This window comes from Harpegnathos saltator, unplaced genomic scaffold (assembly GCF_003227715.2).
Source record: "Harpegnathos saltator strain DR-91 unplaced genomic scaffold, Hsal_v8.6 scaffold45, whole genome shotgun sequence".
In the NCBI taxonomy this organism is placed as follows: Eukaryota; Metazoa; Arthropoda; class Insecta; order Hymenoptera; family Formicidae; genus Harpegnathos; species Harpegnathos saltator.
Window position 1 is genome coordinate 869,831 of NW_020230261.1, and position 18,754 is coordinate 888,584.

Sequence of the window (18,754 nt, forward strand, 5' to 3'; positions counted from 1 at the left end):
ACGAGAGCCTGCGCACCGCCTTTCGTAACGCTCGCGCATGTTCGCATATCCTTCCACGGTTTTCGCGGGCCGGTGACCGGAAAAAAAAACGCAAGCGAGAAAAACTCGGCTACGTGCGAAATGATCGATTACAATAGAGATCGCTGTAGAAGACGGGTGTCGCAACGTTCAGGATATCGCGGGTCCGTCGCGAAAGAGAACACATCTCGGTCGATCGCGACAATTGAAGGATTAAAAATCGAATAGGAAGAACGAAAAAGGTATTATGGGACTCCTTTTTTGTCTATTTTAACTTCATTTATTTCGACAATTTTACCTCCCCACCAATTAGCTTTTGTTCATTTACAATGCATCATTGAAGTAATTAGAGATGATTCTGTGAATCAACAGAATTTTATACGGTCAACTTGAAAAAGGATCCGGTTTACGCTTTATTCCACTTCGGTTTATTCGACTTCGTCAAGGAGATACATAATTGGAAAACAGCAACTGGCAATTTCCCGAGCGTGTTCGTTACCAGTGGCTCCACTTTTAGTTACTGCAATTGATAGAACATTGAGCAATTATGACAATTATATTTCCGAGGGTATTAATAAAATATAAATTACCGTCATCATAACACTTGAGATAGATTATTTTCGCCAATTTTCTTTTGTCGTCGTCTGAAATTAAGTCCACAAGTGCTTGTAAAACTGCCTCCTTTATGCTCTCGCCTTTCTCGTTAAGCAGCTGAAACAGATGATTTAATAATACATTACATCAAATGTTATAATTATTAGGTAAAGCGGAAAGTTCCGTCCGTTTAGCGACAAGTAGCTATAGCTAGTACTGTCGTCAACCTGTAATGTCTAAACGAAGCTTAATAGTTTGTTTTGACATCTGTCAATAACACTCAGTACATAAAATATACGTTTGCATCAATAACATTATTCTTCACTGCATCGAAAATATCGAAATTTGAGCCAAATAAGCGTCATTTGCGCCAAGTGTTAATCTTTTGCTTCATTTGGAGGAAAACTGCAGTTGAAGCTCATCGAATGCTTGTAGAAGTTTATAGTGATAATGCTCCTTCTGATAAAACATGCAGAGAATGGTTTCGACGCTTTAAAATTGGTGATTTTGATGTAAAGGACAAAAAGCGTTCTAGACGGCCAAGAGTATTCGAAGACGAAGAATTGCAAGCATTGATGGACGAACACCCATGTCAAACGCAAAAGCGACTTTCAGAAATATTAAATTGTGCTCAATCTGTCATTTCCGATCGTTCGAGAGTCTTAGAAAAGGTTTACAAGGAAGGAAAGTGGTCCCATATGAACTGAAGCCAAGAGACATTGAAAGGTGAAAAAACATCTGCGAAATTCTGCTCGCTAGGCTATAAAGAAAGGGGTTTTCACATCGTATCATCACTGGAGATGAAAAATGGATTTATTTTGATAATCCCAAACGTCGAAAAACTATTTGCGACCCCGGCCAACCCTCAACATCGACGCCAAAGCGGAATATCCATGGAAAGAAAGCAATGCTCTATATTTGGTGGGATCGGAAGGGTGTGCTGTACCATGAGCTGTTGAAAAGTGGTCAAACAGTCACAGGGGATCTCTACAGAGAACAAATGATCCGTTTGAGCCGAGCATTGCACGAAAAACGACGAGAATATGAAACGAAACAGCATAAAGTGATTTTGCTTCATGACAACGCTCGGCCATACGTCACAAAATTTGTCAAAAAAAACGTTAAAAGCACTTCGCTGAGAAGTGTTACATGGGGTAACCCATGCGGCTTATTGACCAGACTGTGCCCCTTCCGACTATCACTTATTTCGGTCGCTGGCACACGCACTTGCTGAAAAATGCTTCAATACTTATGGAAACGTCGAAAAATGGATCTCTGACTGGATAGCCTCCGAAGGATGGATCATTCTTTCGCCGCGGAATTCGCTGACCGAAAGATGGGAAAAAGTCATCGCTAACGATGGACAATACATTGATTGATGTACTTTTTCATTTTGTTTTTTAAATAAAGCCATACATTTTGCAAGATAACAGACGGAACTTTCCGATTGACCTAATACTAAAAATGGTGTCTAAATAATTACAAAATTAACAAAAATCAAAATCAATAAAATCATAAAATTAATGCGTGTGTGTATGTGTCTGATAAAATAATTTTTTCTAGAAATTCCAACTCATGTTCTGTATATTTTGAAATATTATTCTCCTAAAACAACCTAAATATAAAATGTAGAAAAAGTTCAATTATTTAAATTCAAAATATTTTCTACATACAGGATGTCCGGGATATTTTGGAAACGAAAGTTGTGAAGATTAATAAGATGAAACTGAGAAAAAAAGTCAAGTAGTAATTTACAAAAATTGCAATAGTTATTAAGTTATTAATAATTGAAAATGACCACATCTAGAGGCTCTTTTAATTTATAACTTGAAAATTTGCGTACTTATTTACAAAATAGTAATTGTTTTGTCTAAAATGGCCTAATCTACAATTATATGACAATTATTGTACGCAGCGACAGGAGGTCAAGGATCAGGGTTTAAAAATTCAATATACTTATTCAAAAATTCAATATATCTATCGCTAGATTCATATATATATATATATATATATATATATATATTTATATAAATGTATGTATGTACATATATATAAAAATGTATGTATATATGTATTGCATATACATACGTATATGTTTCAAATATAAATATATACTCGTATATACTTCAAATATAGACATACGTACCCCGTACATAGCTGACACGCATATGCTCGTGTTAATATTAATCTCAGCTGTAAAGCAAAAATTAACAGATGTACTAATGCAATTGCTAGATTTTTAAAATAGTTTCTTTATTTAAAATAAGACGAATTAAATTGTCATCGTGCTATCCTTAAGCAAATGCAAATTATGTAAAACACGAATACATTGTCCAAAAAATTGCAAATCAATAATTTATCAGGTTTGTCAAAATACCCGTTTAGTTTTATAAATTAACATTTACTGTGTTGAATCTAGTCATTTTAATGCTCTCTCTTTATTTAGTTACATGTTATAATTAAAAGCTTAATCTTGAAGCTCAGTGGCTAATGGGTCAGTTATATTAATTGTCACATTATATGTTATTATCTATCCATTCATATATTTTTCTATCGTAAAACGATAGAACCGATTACATAGAAAATTTTTCAAATCAAACAGAACGTTCTAACTGGTTCAGTGATACAAGTGCATTATAATATAATAAAAAAGTCGAATTTTCGAAAATCGTGATGAAAAAATCGAATATCTGGACACAATTTTGGTTATTCTAAAATAATTAAATTATGATATAAATTCATCATAAAGAGGTAATTTATTTTTCATAATATTAATTTCTTAATATGATTAATTTTAATACTCACGTGGCGACTTGCCCAGTTGCTTGTTGCACTTCAAAAAGTCTTCATGGAATTTTCGCGCCATGTTTGCGTCAAAACCGTAAGCCATCGCCTGATATACATAATGACGGTCAAGTATGTAGAAAACTATTTCGTATTGTTTTAACAATTGAATACCATCACGATATCGATCAACTTATAACTTGTCCTGATGTTTGCATTCACAAGAAGCAACACCATCGTCTTGTTCGATTTTATATTCATTATCATTTATTATTATTTATTTGAAATATTCCCTCATACTTACAATGATAGCCGCCAACACAACTACAGTAATCAGCAAAGTCTTCATTCTGAATTCCTCGAGTGTACACAAAATGGTACAAAAATCTGTGGTACGAGAGGCTTTTTATTGCGCACTGAGTGGCATCAAAGCTGTAGCTGCGTATTTATGAAGAATTTGATTAACACACCAAGATAACATGTTAGATAACATGTTATTTACTTGACCTAATTTATGTTACTAAAAAATAGCGTAGGCTTTGCGAAAACAATGGGATGGCAGAAAAAGATTAAACACGTGCTTTGCGTTTTGAAACAAATATTCTCTTGTCATAAATCCGCTCTTGATTTATTTTGGTTTAGTTTACATTTCATTGTTTATATCAGACTTGCTTGAATGATAATGAGATATTTATCCAGTTCACTATTCTATGGAATAGCGTCCGTGATTCTATTAGATTTCAACTTTGCAGGAATTTTGGAACTTTCAATATCCATCAAAAATAAAAGTCATTTTGTTGGAAACAAATAAATACAATGTTAAGTGTATCTTACGGAGCCATTTCTGTTAACAACGTCAAAAAATACAAGTATCGGACAACATCCGTCATCGAATGTAAGTTTGTTTCAATGTCAATGAAAAACAATTCAAACATTTAATTTAAAGAACAGGGATGCATTAACGTATTTAAAGATTTTGGGTAAAACCCCTGTTTAGGAGACCCACATCCGATGATCTTGTCTGTTATATATATTATCAAGGACACCCTCCTGAGTGACAATCAAAAGGTTTTAGCCGTCGATCATTGTTTATTAAAAATTAATTAACAGAAGAAATTTCATATATAGAATGTAATTTTCCGACAGTGTGTACATATTTAAGGAATGAGCACATGCTATACATGTTCTGTACATGAATATATTCATCGTATTATTGACCTGAAACTCCATCTGTTCCTTTTAGTCCCAAAAAATATTTTGGTAATTATGCAGAAATAGGGACCATCTCCCGATATCAATAATTTTCACATATCATCAAAGTTCTGTAATGTTGTTCTGTAATGAGTAATGTTCTGAAAGTTTTAACCCGCGCTCATTGTTTATATCAAAGTTAGGAATAAATGAAATTTCATAAATTTTTTCATACAGTTAATCCAAATACAGTGTATATATAGAAATGTAGGAAACAGTACATACAGGATGTACCAAAAGTATGGTAACGGTCGAATATTTCATAAACTATGCATTTTAAAAAGAAATGTTTCAGACAAAAATTATTTGGTTCGAGGGGGGATATAAGATGATGTCATTGGATTGACCTTGAGTGAACATTCCAAGGTTATACGGAGTTCAACTATGTTCTTTTTAATGGAACCCCCAATTTTTTATGGCATATTCTTGTAGCTCATCTTTTCTAACTATCTCGAGAGCTTTCCAAAATACTATACATAAGTTATGTTTTATTGAGTATTTTCCGAGTTATGGGGCTTGAAAGTTACAATACCAACGGCATTAGCCAAGGTATACCGTGTGGAGGTTGCACGATCGGATTTATACCTTTTGTGTCACAGCAGAGATAAGGACACCACAGTTCGTCACTCCCGTAGTATTTAATGACTCCAAACCCTCTCTGCTGTATGTGTGCGTATGTGTGTGCGTGCGTGTGTACATATGTGTGTGGTTTGGTTGAATAAGTGTCCAAATTGACTTCAATCTGCTGCTTGACAATCGCCTAGCTGTAGATAAAAATTATTTAAAACATTTCGTCCCATCCCTGCCAAGATAAGATCGATTTGGTGTATTATACGTTTCCCAAGGTCCGCAAGGTTGGCATGTTTTGTTTCTTATACATTGTTTTTAAGATATCCCCAAAGAAATAATCGACAGGAGGAAGATCTGGTGATCTAACAGGCCACTCTATTTGACCACGTCTTCCTATCCACCGATTTGAAAAAGTATTATCCAAAAATTAGCGTACTGCTACTTTATAGTGTGGGGTCTTAGCGTTATCTAGGGAGAGGAGAATGTCGTAAGCGTAGAGAGTCAAGTAGCTCGGTGGACTAGAGCAATCGCCCGACAAGCAAAAGGGCCGGGTTCGATTCCCCGGTCTTAGCGACTACCGCGCACCCGATATTTTTCACTCTTCGGAACGAAATAAGACGCAGGTCTAGGACGTGAACATCCCGCTGCCATCTGGGTACCATCGCGCCCTCCTTCTTTCATGGTCCTCCTGCACCATCTTGTTGGAACCAAATATTTTCTATGTTCCCATCAAACATATTTTCAAAAGCGGGTATGACTTTATTTTGCAATAGCTCCTGATAGATCGCCGCATTCAAATTCCCATTAATGGAGAATGGTCCAACAATACCACGTTCGCAAAAACCCGCCCAAACGTTAAGTTTTTGGGGATACTGTGTGCGGATATCATACATCCAGTGAGGATTTTCATCACCCCAATATAGGCAATTGTGCCGATTTATTGCTCCATTCAATTGAAAAGAAGCTTCGTCGAAAAAAATTATATGATCGGAAAAGTTATTATTATCATCGTATGGACACATCATTTCGTCGCAGAATTCATTTCTTCGATCAAAATCATCTTCCAATAGTTCCTGAGTGATGCTAATTTTCAAAGGATGCTATTTCTCTTTCACTAAAATACGATGAATGGACATTATACTAATCTCATGCGTCTGTGCTGCCTTCCTCAAACTAGAATGAGGACTTTCGACAAATGTTTGCATCACTTTGAAATTCTTATCCAAGTTTGTCGCTAATTTTGATCTGCCAGTGCGTTGTCGATCCTTGACGGATCTTGTTTCATCAAATCGTCTGGCCGTTTTCTGGACTGTAGACTTCGAAATCGGTGTATGATCTGGATAAGTATTGTTAAATAAAGCAGCTACTTGTTCATAGGATCTAACGCGGGTACCATATCCTCGCATCACCAGTAAAATAATTCTTTCTCTTTCAGATAATACCATTCTGAATGCCACTGAAATTTCACTCAGTTGCTTGATAGTGTGTCGTAATACGAAGAGCTGAACGTATCCAGGGTAGAAAAACGTTCGATTACAGGTCAAATCAGAACGATTAAAGTAGAAAGATATTCATTGGAAAAGAACTATGAAAAATATAATAACCTCGGTATTTGAATTTTCTCCTAGTCTACGGTGCACATTCGTTGAATCTTCTGTCGATCATTTTCAGAAAGAATTACTGCGAATGATGCGAGGATATGGTAACCACGTTAGATCTTTTGAATAAGTAGCTTCTTATCTCTGCTGTGACAAACATACACACACATACACACACATACAAAAGGTGTAAATCCGATTGTTCAACCTCCACGCGGTACACCTTGGCTAATATCGGCGATATTGTAATTTTCAAACCTCATAACTGGGAAAATACTCAATAAAACTTATGTATAGTGTTTCGGAAAGCTCTCGATATGGTTGGAAGAGATGAGCTACAAGAATATGACATGAAAAATAGGGGGTTCCATTGAAAAGAACAAAGTTGAACTCCGTATAACCTTGGAACGTTCACTCAAGGTCAATCCAATGACCCCATCTTATATCCCCCTCGAACCAAATAATTTTTGTCTGAAACATTTCTTTCTAAAATGCATAGTTTATGAAATATTCGACCGTTTCTAGACTTTTGTTACACCCTGTATAAGCGAGAGACGGGCTTCGCCCCTTCCCTTTTACCCGCTCCCTGAATAAATCCTAACCTAACTTAATTTATTGTCCTTCCCTTATATGTCCCATCCTTATATGAAAAGATTTCCTTAAAACCAACAACGCCTAATTATATGCAGATATAATAAGTTAAATTGGGTTAGATGATAGGTCTTAAGAAAACTTGTCCAACAATGTTCAAAAATATATAAAGGTGCAATAAGTTAGGTTAGGTTAGGATTTGTTTGAGGGGGTGCGGGAGAAAGGTAAAGCCCTTCTCCCGTTTATATGTATTGTTTAACATTGTTTAATGTATATTGTGTCTAAAGAAAATGAGCACTATCTATAAAATTCCACATTGAAATCATGTGTTATATTTAGAAACTCATGTAAATGCATATTAACTGTATAAATGATTTCGTTTCTAAAGCAAAAGCGAGAACGATTTTACCACATAGCAGAGCTGTGTCATACTGACTAAAATTGTAATCAGCTTACGAAGTAAGAACACCTTACAAAGGAATATAAGAAATCAAAGCAGTACACTACGTATATAACACGTATGTATATATTACATGCTCCTTCAATGAATATCTGATGATGAAAAATTATCTCCTTCTTATTAAACTGTTTCGAAAAATTACATTACGTTCGTACAACTTTTTTTTTTAATAACTCTTTAATAAACAATGAGCAACGGCTAAAACTTTTGATTGTGACTCAGAAGGGTCTCCTTGATAAAATATCCAACAGACAAGGTCATCAGAGGTGGGTGCCTTAAACACAAGATTTACCAAATTTTGTTTCTTCAACTTAGCTCGATTAATATTTGAAATAATAAAAAAGTTTTTCGAGAGAATGCTGTCTCTTTTGAAGGGATCTATCGAATGTGTGTTACTACATTCAATATAATTTCTGTTAAGTTAATATATCTGTTAGTATATCTGTTACTATATTTGTTAAGAATTTTAAAGTTGCTACGATTTCAAGCATTTGCTTTTCTTAGGAAGGACATCTAACGTTCAGGATATCGCGGGTCCGTCGCGAGAGAGAACGCATCTCGGTCGATCGCGAGAATTCAAGGATTAAAAATCGAATCGGAAGAACGAAAAAGGTATTATGAGACTCCGTTTTTGTCTATTTTGACTTCGTTTATTTCGACAATTTTTCCCTTCCCACCAATTAGCTGTTGTTCATTTACAATGCATCATTGAAGTAACTAGAGATGATTCTGTGAATCAACAGAATTTTATACGGTCAACTTGAAAAAGGATCCGGTTTACGCTTTATTCCACTTCGGTTTATTCGACTTCGTCAAAGAGATATATAATTGGAAAAGCGCAACTGGTAATTTTTCTGTCCGTGTTCGTGACCAGTGGCTCCACTTTTGGTTACTGCAATTGAAAGAACATTGAGCAATTATGACAATTATATTTCTGAGGGTATTAATAAAATATAAAATTACCGTCATCATAACACTTGAGATAGATTATTTTCGGCCAATTTTCTTGTGTCGGCGTCTGATATTAAGTCCACAAATGATTGGAAAGCTGCCTCCTTTATGCTCTCGCCTTTCTCGTTAAGCAGCTGAAATAGATGATTTAATAAACGTTACGTCAAATGTTATAATTACTAAAAATGGTGTCTAAATAATTACAAAATTAACAAAATCAAAATTGATAAAATCATAAAATTAATGCGTGTGTGTGGTCTGATAAAATAACTTTCCTTAGAAATTTCCTACTTATGTTCTGTGTATTTTGAATATTATTCTCCTAAAATAAGCCAATATAAAATGTAGAGATAGTTCAATTATTTAAATTCAGAATCTACATAACAGGATGTCCGGGAATTTTGGAAACACGAAAGTTGTGAAGATGTAATAAGATGAAACTGAGAAAAAAAGTCAAGTATGTAATTTACCAAAACTTGCAATAGTTATTAAGTATTAATAATTGAAATGACCACGATCTAGAGGCTGCTTTTAATTTATACTTGAAATTTGGTACTTTATTTACCAAATAGTAATTGTTTTGTCTAAGGTAGGGCCTAATCGTACAATTAATATTGACAATTATTGTACGCAGCGACAGGAGGTCAAGGATCAGGGTTTAAAAATTCAATATACTTATGTCAAAAATTCAATATATCTATCGTGCTAGTTATTCATATATATATATATACTTATATATATATATATATATTTATATAAATGTGTTGTATGTACATATATATAAACAATGGTATGTATATTGTATTGCATATACATACGTATATGTTTCAAATATAAATATATACTCCGTATATACTTCAAATATAGGCCATACGTACCCCGTGACATAGCTGGACACGCATATGCTCTGTTTAATATTAATCTCAGCTGTAAAGCCAAAAATTACAGATGTACTTAATGCAATTGCTAGTTTTTAAAATATAGTTTCTTTTATTTAACATTAAGACGAATTAAATTGTTCATACGTGCTATCCTTAAGGCAAATGCAAATTATTGTAAAACACGAAATACATTGTTCCAAAAAATTGCAAATCAATAATTTAGTCAGGTTTTGTTCAAAATACCCGTTTAGTTTTTATAAATTACATTTACTGTGCTTGAATTCTAGTCATTTTAATGCTCTCTCCTTTATTTAGTTACATGTTTAATTAAAAGCTTAATCTTAGAAGCTCCAGTGGAGCTAATGGGTCGTTATATTAATTGTCACATTATATTTATTATCTATTTCCATTCATCATATTTTCTGATCGGAAAACGATAGAACCCGATTACATAGGAAATTTTCAAATCAAACAGTAACGTTCTAACTGGTCTCAGTGATACACAGTGCATTATAGTATAATAAAAAAGTCGAATTTTCCCGAAAATTCGTGCATGAAAAATCGAATATCTGGACACCAATTTTGGGTTATTGCTAAAATAAATTAAATTTATGAATATACAATCATCATAAAGAGGTAATTATTTTTCATAATATTATTTCTAATAATGATTAATTTAATACTTCACGTGGCCGATTGCCCAGTGTTGCTTGTTGCACTTCAAAAAGTGCTTCATGGAGATTTTCGCGCCATGTTGCGTCAAAAACCGTAAGCATCGCCTATTATACCATAATGACGGTCAAGTATTTACGAAAACTATTTTCGTATTGTTTTACAATTGAATTAACCATCACACGGATATCGATCAAGAATTTGATAACTTTGTCCTGATGTTTGCATTCACAAGAAGCAACCACCATCGTCCTTTGTTCGCATTTTATATTCATTATCAGTTTATTCTATATTTATTTGAAATATTCCCTCATACTTACCATTTGATAGCCGCCCAACACAACTAACAGTAATCAGCAAAGTCTTCATATCTGAATTCTCGAGTGTACACAAATGTACAAAAATCTTTGGATACGAGAGGCTTTTATTGCGACTGATGTGGCATCCAAAGCTGTACTGCGTCATTTTGAAGAATTTGTAACACACCAAGATAACATGTTAGATAACATGTATTTTACTTGAACCTAATTTATGTATAAAAAAATAGCGGTGCTTTTGGCGAAAACAATGGGATGCGCGAGAAAAAGATTAAACACGGTCTTTTGCGTTTTTGAAACCAAATATTCTCTTGGCATAAATATCCGCTTCTTGATTTATTTTGGGTTTAGTTTGACATTTCATCTGTTTTATCAGACTTTGCTTTGAATGGATAATGAGATTTTATCCAGTTCAACATATTCTATGAATAGCGTCCCGTCGATTCTTTAGATTTTCACTTTGCCAGGAATTTTGGAAACTTTCAAATATCCAATCCAAAAATAAAAGTCATTTTGTTGGAAATCACAATAAATACATTGTTAAAGTGTATCTTACGGAGCCATATTCTGTTAAACCAGTCAAAAAATACAAGTATCGGGAACAAGTCATCCCGTCCATCGAATGTAAGTTTGTTTCAATGTCAATTATGACAAAAACAATTCAAAACATTAATTTAAAAAGAACAGGGATGCATTAACGTATTTACAGATTTGTGGTAAAACCCCTGGTTTTAGGAAGACCCACATCGATGATCTGTCTTTATATATATTATCAAGGACCACCCTCCTGAAGTGACACAATCAAAAGTTTTAGCCGTCGATCATTGTTTATTAAAAATTAATTAACAGGAGAAATTTCATATATAGAATGTAATTTTCCGACAGTGTGACATTATTTAAGGAATGAGCACAATGCTATACATTTCTGTACATGAAATAATATTCATCGTATTATGACTGAAACTCCATCTGTTTCCTTTAAGTCCCAAAAAAATATTTTGGTAATTATGCAAGAAAAATAGGGGGACATCTCCCAGATATCAATAATTTTCACATATCAATCAAAGTTCTGTAATGTTGTTCCTGCTAAGAGTAATGTTCTGAAAGTTTTAACCCGCGACTCATGTTATATCAAAGTGTAGATAAATGAAAGTTCATAAATTTTTTTCATACAGTAATTCCAAATACAGTATATATATAGAAATGTAGGAACACTTCAGTACATACAGATGTTACCCAAAAGTATGTTTAACGGTCGATATTTCATAAACTATTGGCATTTTAAAAAGGGAAATGTTTCAGACAAAAAATTTATTTGGTTCGAGGGGGGATTTATAAGATGATGTCATTGGAATTGACCTTGACGTGAACATTCCAAGGTTATTTTAGGAGTTCAAACTATGTTTCTTTTTTAATGGAACCCCAATTTTTTATGGCATATTCTTGTAGCTCATCTTTTTCTTAACTATCTCGAGCAGCTTTTCCAAAATACTATACATTAAGTTATGTTTTATTGAGTATTTCCGAGTTATGGGGCTTTGAAAAGTTTACAATACCAACGGGCCATAGCCAAGCTATTACCGTTGGAGAGTTGCACGATCGGATTATACCTTTTGTGTCACAGCAGAGATAAGGGACACCACCCAGTTTCGGCACTCCCGTACGTATTTAATGACTCCAAGACCTCTCTGCTGTATGTGTGCGTGATGTGTGTGCGTGCGTGTGGTACATATGTGTGTGGTTTGGTTGATAAGTGTCCAAAATGTGACTTTCAATCTGCTGCTTGACAATCGCCTAGCTGTAAATAAAAATTATTTTAAAACATTTCTCCGCATCCCTGCCAAGATAAGATCGATTTTGTGTATTATTACGGTTCCCCAAGGTCCGCAATGGTTTTGCATGTTTTGTTTCTTATACATTGTTTTAGATATCCCAAAGAAATAATCCGCAGGGAGGAAGATCTGTGATCTAAAGCCACTTCTATTTGGACCACGTCTTCCCTATCCACCGATTTGAAAAAAGTTATTATCAAAAATAGCGTACTTGCTACTTTTATAGTGTGGGGGTCTTAGCGGTTATCTAGGGAGAGAGAATGTCGTAAGCGTAGAGATCAAGTAGCTCGGTGGACTAAGAGCAATCGCCCGACAAGCAAAAAGGGCCGGGTTCGATTTCCCCGGTCTTAGCGACTACCGCGCACCCGATATTTTTCACTCTTCGGGAACGAAATAAGGCACGCAGGGTCTAGGACGTGATCATCCCGCTGCCATCTGGGTTACCACGCGCCCTCCTTCTTTCATGGTCCTCCTGCACCATCTTTGTTGGAACCAAATATTTCTAATGTTCCCATCAAACATATTTCAAAAGCGGTATGACTTTAGTTGCAATAGCTCCTGATGATCGCCGCATTCAAAATTCCATTAATGGAGAATGGTCCACAATACCACGATTCCGCCAAAAAACCTGCCCAAACGTTAAGTTTTTGGGGATACTGTTGCGGATTATCATAACATCCAGTTGAGGATTTTCATCACCCCAATATAGGCAATTTGTTGCCGATTTATTGCTCCATTCAATTGAAAAAGAAGCTTCGTCGAAAAAAATTATATGTCGGAAAAGTTCATTATTATGATTCGTATGGACACATCATTTTCGTCGGCAGAATTCATTTCTTCGACAAAATCATCTTCCAATATAGTTCCTGAGTGATGCTAATTTTCAAAGATGCTATTTCTCTTTCACTAAGAATACCGATGAATGGACATTATACTAATCTCATGCGTCTGTGCTGGCCTTCCTCAAACTAGAATGAGGACTTTCGACAAATGTTTGCATCACTTTTGAAATTCTTATCCAAGTTTGGCGCTTAATTTTGATCTGCCAGTGCGTTTAATGTGATCCATTGACGGATCTTGTCTTCATCAAATCGTCTTGGCCGTCTGGACTGTTAGACTTCGAAATCGGTGTATGAATCTGGATAAGTATTGTTAAATAAGCAGCTACTTGTTTCATAGATCTAACGGCGGGGTACCATATCCTCGCAGTCACCAAGTAATATATCTTTCTCTTTCAGATAAATACCCATTCTGAATGCCACTGAAAATTTCACTCAGTTGCTTGATCACATGCTCGTTCACATGCAACTACACGTTGTTCTATCCTGGTACCAGGGTGACTATTAGCGGTTGACATGTTCTATCGTTAAAAAATCCCCTCTTCCTCTCGTCCCCCGCATCAGAGAGTCGGCGAGTCGCGCGAGTCTCTCTCGCATGTGACTCATAATTATCGCCGGTAAATTCTTCTTGAGGCTTGAACGAGCACGCAATGACGTCCGCACTGCCGCAACAACGAGAGCCTGCGCACCGCCTTTCGTAACGCTCGCGCATGTTCGCATATCCTTCCACGGTTTTCGCGGGCCGGTGACCGGAAAAAAAAACGCAAGCGAGAAAAACTCGGCTACGTGCGAAATGATCGATTACAATAGAGATCGCTGTAGAAGACGGGTGTCGCAACGTTCAGGATATCGCGGGTCCGTCGCGAAAGAGAACACATCTCGGTCGATCGCGACAATTGAAGGATTAAAAATCGAATAGGAAGAACGAAAAAGGTATTATGGGACTCCTTTTTGTCTATTTTAAACTTCATTTATTTCGACAATTTTACTCCCACCAATTAGCTTTTGTTCATTTACAATGCATCATTGAAGTAATTAGAGATGATTCTGTGAATCAACAGAATTTTATACGGTCAACTTGAAAAAGGATCCGGTTTACGCTTTATTCCACTTCGGTTTATTCGACTTCGTCAAGGAGATACATAATTGGAAAACAGCAACTGGCAATTTCCCGAGCGTGTTCGTTACCAGTGGCTCCACTTTTAGTTACTGCAATTGATAGAACATTGAGCAATTATGACAATTATATTTCCGAGGGTATTAATAAAATATAAATTACCGTCATCATAACACTTGAGATAGATTATTTTCGCCAATTTTCTTTTGTCGTCGTCTGAAATTAAGTCCACAAGTGCTTGTAAAACTGCCTCCTTTATGCTCTCGCCTTTCTCGTTAAGCAGCTGAAACAGATGATTTAATAATACATTACATCAAATGTTATAATTATTAGGTAAAGCGGAAAGTTCCGTCCGTTTAGCGACAAGTAGCTATAGCTAGTACTGTCGTCAACCTGTAATGTCTAAACGAAGCTTAATAGTTTGTTTTGACATCTGTCAATAACACTCAGTACATAAAAGTATACGTTTGCATCAATAACATTATTCTTCACTGCATCGAAAATATCGAAATTTGAGCCAAATAAGCGTCATTTGCGCCAAGTGTTAATCTTTTGCTTCATTTGGAGGAAAACTGCAGTTGAAGCTCATCGAATGCTTGTAGAAGTTTATAGTGATAATGCTCCTTCTGATAAAACATGCAGAGAATGGTTTCGACGCTTTAAAATTGGTGATTTTGATGTAAAGGACAAAAAGCGTTCTAGACGGCCAAGAGTATTCGAAGACGAAGAATTGCAAGCATTGATGGACGAACACCCATGTCAAACGCAAAAGCGACTTTCAGAAATATTAAATTGTGCTCAATCTGTCATTTCCGATCGTTCGAGAGTCTTAGAAAAGGTTTACAAGGAAGGAAAGTGGTCCCATATGAACTGAAGCCAAGAGACATTGAAAGGTGAAAAAACATCTGCGAAATTCTGCTCGCTAGGCTATAAAGAAAGGGGTTTTCACATCGTATCATCACTGGAGATGAAAAATGGATTTATTTTGATAATCCCAAACGTCGAAAAACTATTTGCGACCCCGGCCAACCCTCAACATCGACGCCAAAGCGGAATATCCATGGAAGAAAGCAATGCTCTATATTTGGTGGGATCGGAAGGGTGTGCTGTACCATGAGCTGTTGAAAAGTGGTCAAACAGTCACAGGGGATCTCTACAGAGAACAAATGATCCGTTTGAGCCGAGCATTGCACGAAAAACGACGAGAATATGAAACGAAACAGCATAAAGTGATTTTGCTTCATGACAACGCTCGGCCATACGTCACAAAATTTGTCAAAAAAAACGTTAAAAGCACTTCGCTGAGAAGTGTTACATGGGGTAACCCATGCGGCTTATTGACCAGACTGTGCCCCTTCCGACTATCACTTATTTCGGTCGCTGGCACACGCACTTGCTGAAAAATGCTTCAATACTTATGGAAACGTCGAAAAATGGATCTCTGACTGGATAGCCTCCGAAGGATGGATCATTCTTTCGCCGCGGAATTCGCTGACCGAAAGATGGGAAAAAGTCATCGCTAACGATGGACAATACATTGATTGATGTACTTTTTCATTTTGTTTTTTAAATAAAGCCATACATTTTGCAAGATAACAGACGGAACTTTCCGATTGACCTAATACTAAAAATGGTGTCTAAATAATTACAAAATTAACAAAAATCAAAATCAATAAAATCATAAAATTAATGCGTGTGTGTATGTGTCTGATAAAATAATTTTTTCTAGAAATTCCAACTCATGTTCTGTATATTTTGAAATATTATTCTCCTAAAACAACCTAAATATAAAATGTAGAAAAAGTTCAATTATTTAAATTCAAAATATTTTCTACATACAGGATGTCCGGGATATTTTGGAAACGAAAGTTGTGAAGATTAATAAGATGAAACTGAGAAAAAAAGTCAAGTAGTAATTTACAAAAATTGCAATAGTTATTAAGTTATTAATAATTGAAAATGACCACATCTAGAGGCTCTTTTAATTTATAACTTGAAAATTTGCGTACTTATTTACAAAATAGTAATTGTTTTGTCTAAAATGGCCTAATCTACAATTATATGACAATTATTGTACGCAGCGACAGGAGGTCAAGGATCAGGGTTTAAAAATTCAATATACTTATTCAAAAATTCAATATATCTATCGCTAGATTCATATATATATATATATATATATATATATATATTTATATAAATGTATGTATGTACATATATATAAAAATGTATGTATATATGTATTGCATATACATACGTATATGTTTCAAATATAAATATATACTCGTATATACTTCAAATATAGACATACGTACCCCGTACATAGCTGACACGCATATGCTCGTGTTAATATTAATCTCAGCTGTAAAGCAAAAATTAACAGATGTACTAATGCAATTGCTAGATTTTTAAAATAGTTTCTTTATTTAAAATAAGACGAATTAAATTGTCATCGTGCTATCCTTAAGCAAATGCAAATTATGTAAAACACGAATACATTGTCCAAAAAATTGCAAATCAATAATTTATCAGGTTTGTCAAAATACCCGTTTAGTTTTATAAATTAACATTTACTGTGTTGAATCTAGTCATTTTAATGCTCTCTCTTTATTTAGTTACATGTTATAATTAAAAGCTTAATCTTGAAGCTCAGTGGCTAATGGGTCAGTTATATTAATTGTCACATTATATGTTATTATCTATCCATTCATATATTTTTCTATCGTAAAACGATAGAACCGATTACATAGAAAATTTTTCAAATCAAACAGAACGTTCTAACTGGTTCAGTGATACAAGTGCATTATAATATAATAAAAAAGTCGAATTTTCGAAAATCGTGATGAAAAAATCGAATATCTGGACACAATTTTGGTTATTCTAAAATAATTAAATTATGATATAAATTCATCATAAAGAGGTAATTTATTTTTCATAATATTAATTTCTTAATATGATTAATTTTAATACTCACGTGGCGACTTGCCCAGTTGCTTGTTGCACTTCAAAAAGTCTTCATGGAATTTTCGCGCCATGTTTGCGTCAAAACCGTAAGCCATCGCCTGATATACATAATGACGGTCAAGTATGTAGAAAACTATTTCGTATTGTTTTAACAATTGAATACCATCACGATATCGATCAACTTATAACTTGTCCTGATGTTTGCATTCACAAGAAGCAACACCATCGTCTTGTTCGATTTTATATTCATTATCATTTATTATTATTTATTTGAAATATTCCCTCATACTTACAATGATAGCCGCCAACACAACTACAGTAATCAGCAAAGTCTTCATTCTGAATTCCTCGAGTGTACACAAAATGGTACAAAAATCTGTGGTACGAGAGGCTTTTTATTGCGCACTGAGTGGCATCAAAGCTGTAGCTGCGTATTTATGAAGAATTTGATTAACACACCAAGATAACATGTTAGATAACATGTTATTTACTTGACCTAATTTATGTTACTAAAAAATAGCGTAGGCTTTGCGAAAACAATGGGATGGCAGAAAAAGATTAAACACGTGCTTTGCGTTTTGAAACAAATATTCTCTTGTCATAAATCCGCTCTTGATTTATTTTGGTTTAGTTTACATTTCATTGTTTATATCAGACTTGCTTGAATGATAATGAGATATTTATCCAGTTCACTATTCTATGGAATAGCGTCCGTGATTCTATTAGATTTCAACTTTGCAGGAATTTTGGAACTTTCAATATCCATCAAAAATAAAAGTCATTTTGTTGGAAACAAATAAATACAATGTTAAGTGTATCTTACGGAGCCATTTCTGTTAACAACGTCAAAAAATACAAGTATCGGACAACATCCGTCATCGAATGTAAGTTTGTTTCAATGTCAATGAAAAACAATTCAAACATTTAATTTAAAGAACAGGGATGCATTAACGTATTTAAAGATTTTGGGTAAAACCCCTGTTTAGGAGACCCACATCCGATGATCTTGTCTGTTATATATATTATCAAGGACACCCTCCTGAGTGACAATCAAAAGGTTTTAGCCGTCGATCATTGTTTATTAAAAATTAATTAACAGAAGAAATTTCATATATAGAATGTAATTTTCCGACAGTGTGTACATATTTAAGGAATGAGCACATGCTATACATGTTCTGTACATGAATATATTCATCGTATTATTGACCTGAAACTCCATCTGTTCCTTTTAGTCCCAAAAAATATTTTGGTAATTATGCAGAAATAGGGACCATCTCCCGATATCAATAATTTTCACATATCATCAAAGTTCTGTAAT

General features: G+C 34.7%; 2 protein-coding genes across 3 annotated transcripts; both read right to left on the reverse strand.

Annotated features, from left to right (window-relative positions):
* Nucleotides 1–286: 286 nt before the first annotated feature.
* Nucleotides 287–3,804, reverse strand: LOC112589262 (uncharacterized). Its single transcript, XM_025301829.1, has 5 exons — nt 3,701–3,804; nt 3,418–3,505; nt 2,759–2,805; nt 609–729; nt 287–538 (listed from the first exon to the last, which is right to left on the reverse strand). The coding sequence occupies exons 1-5, from the start codon at nt 3,743–3,745 to the stop codon at nt 447–449; spliced, it is 393 nt and encodes a 130-aa protein (XP_025157614.1). The 5' UTR covers nt 3,746–3,804; the 3' UTR covers nt 287–446.
* A 4,678-nt stretch (nt 3,805–8,482) lies between these two features.
* On the reverse strand, nt 8,483–17,833 carry LOC105186877 (uncharacterized). 2 transcript variants are annotated; one of them, XM_025301823.1, is made up of 5 exons: nt 17,730–17,833; nt 17,447–17,534; nt 16,788–16,834; nt 14,638–14,758; nt 8,483–8,758 (listed from the first exon to the last, which is right to left on the reverse strand). In XM_025301823.1, exons 1-5 carry the CDS (start codon nt 17,772–17,774, stop codon nt 8,679–8,681), a joined length of 381 nt encoding a protein of 126 aa, XP_025157608.1. In that variant the 5' UTR covers nt 17,775–17,833; the 3' UTR covers nt 8,483–8,678. The 2 variants fall into 2 exon arrangements, with proteins under 2 accessions (XP_025157608.1, XP_025157607.1); XM_025301822.1 differs by lacking the exon at nt 8,483–8,758 and adding an exon at nt 14,354–14,567.
* Between the last annotated feature and the right edge of the window lie 921 nt (nt 17,834–18,754).

Bases quoted from the DNA above. Each gene is read 5' to 3' on its own strand.
- LOC112589262 (XM_025301829.1), bottom strand. From the start codon at position 3,745: ATGAAGACTTTGCTGATTACTGTAGTTGTGTTGGCGGCTATCATT. The intron at 2,806-3,417 runs GTGAGTATTAAA...TTTGCTTTACAG, and splicing joins GCAACTGGGCAAGTCGCCAC to CTGAGATTAATATTAACACG. The intron at 730-2,758 runs GTACGTATGTCT...CATCTGTTTCAG, and splicing joins GCGTGTCAGCTATGTACGGG to CTGCTTAACGAGAAAGGCGA.
- LOC105186877 (XM_025301822.1), bottom strand. From the start codon at position 17,774: ATGAAGACTTTGCTGATTACTGTAGTTGTGTTGGCGGCTATCATT. The intron at 14,759-16,787 runs GTACGTATGTCT...CATCTGTTTCAG, and splicing joins GCGTGTCAGCTATGTACGGG to CTGCTTAACGAGAAAGGCGA. The intron at 14,568-14,637 runs GTAATTTATATT...TATCAATTGCAG, and splicing joins TCTCAAGTGTTATGATGACG to TAACTAAAAGTGGAGCCACT.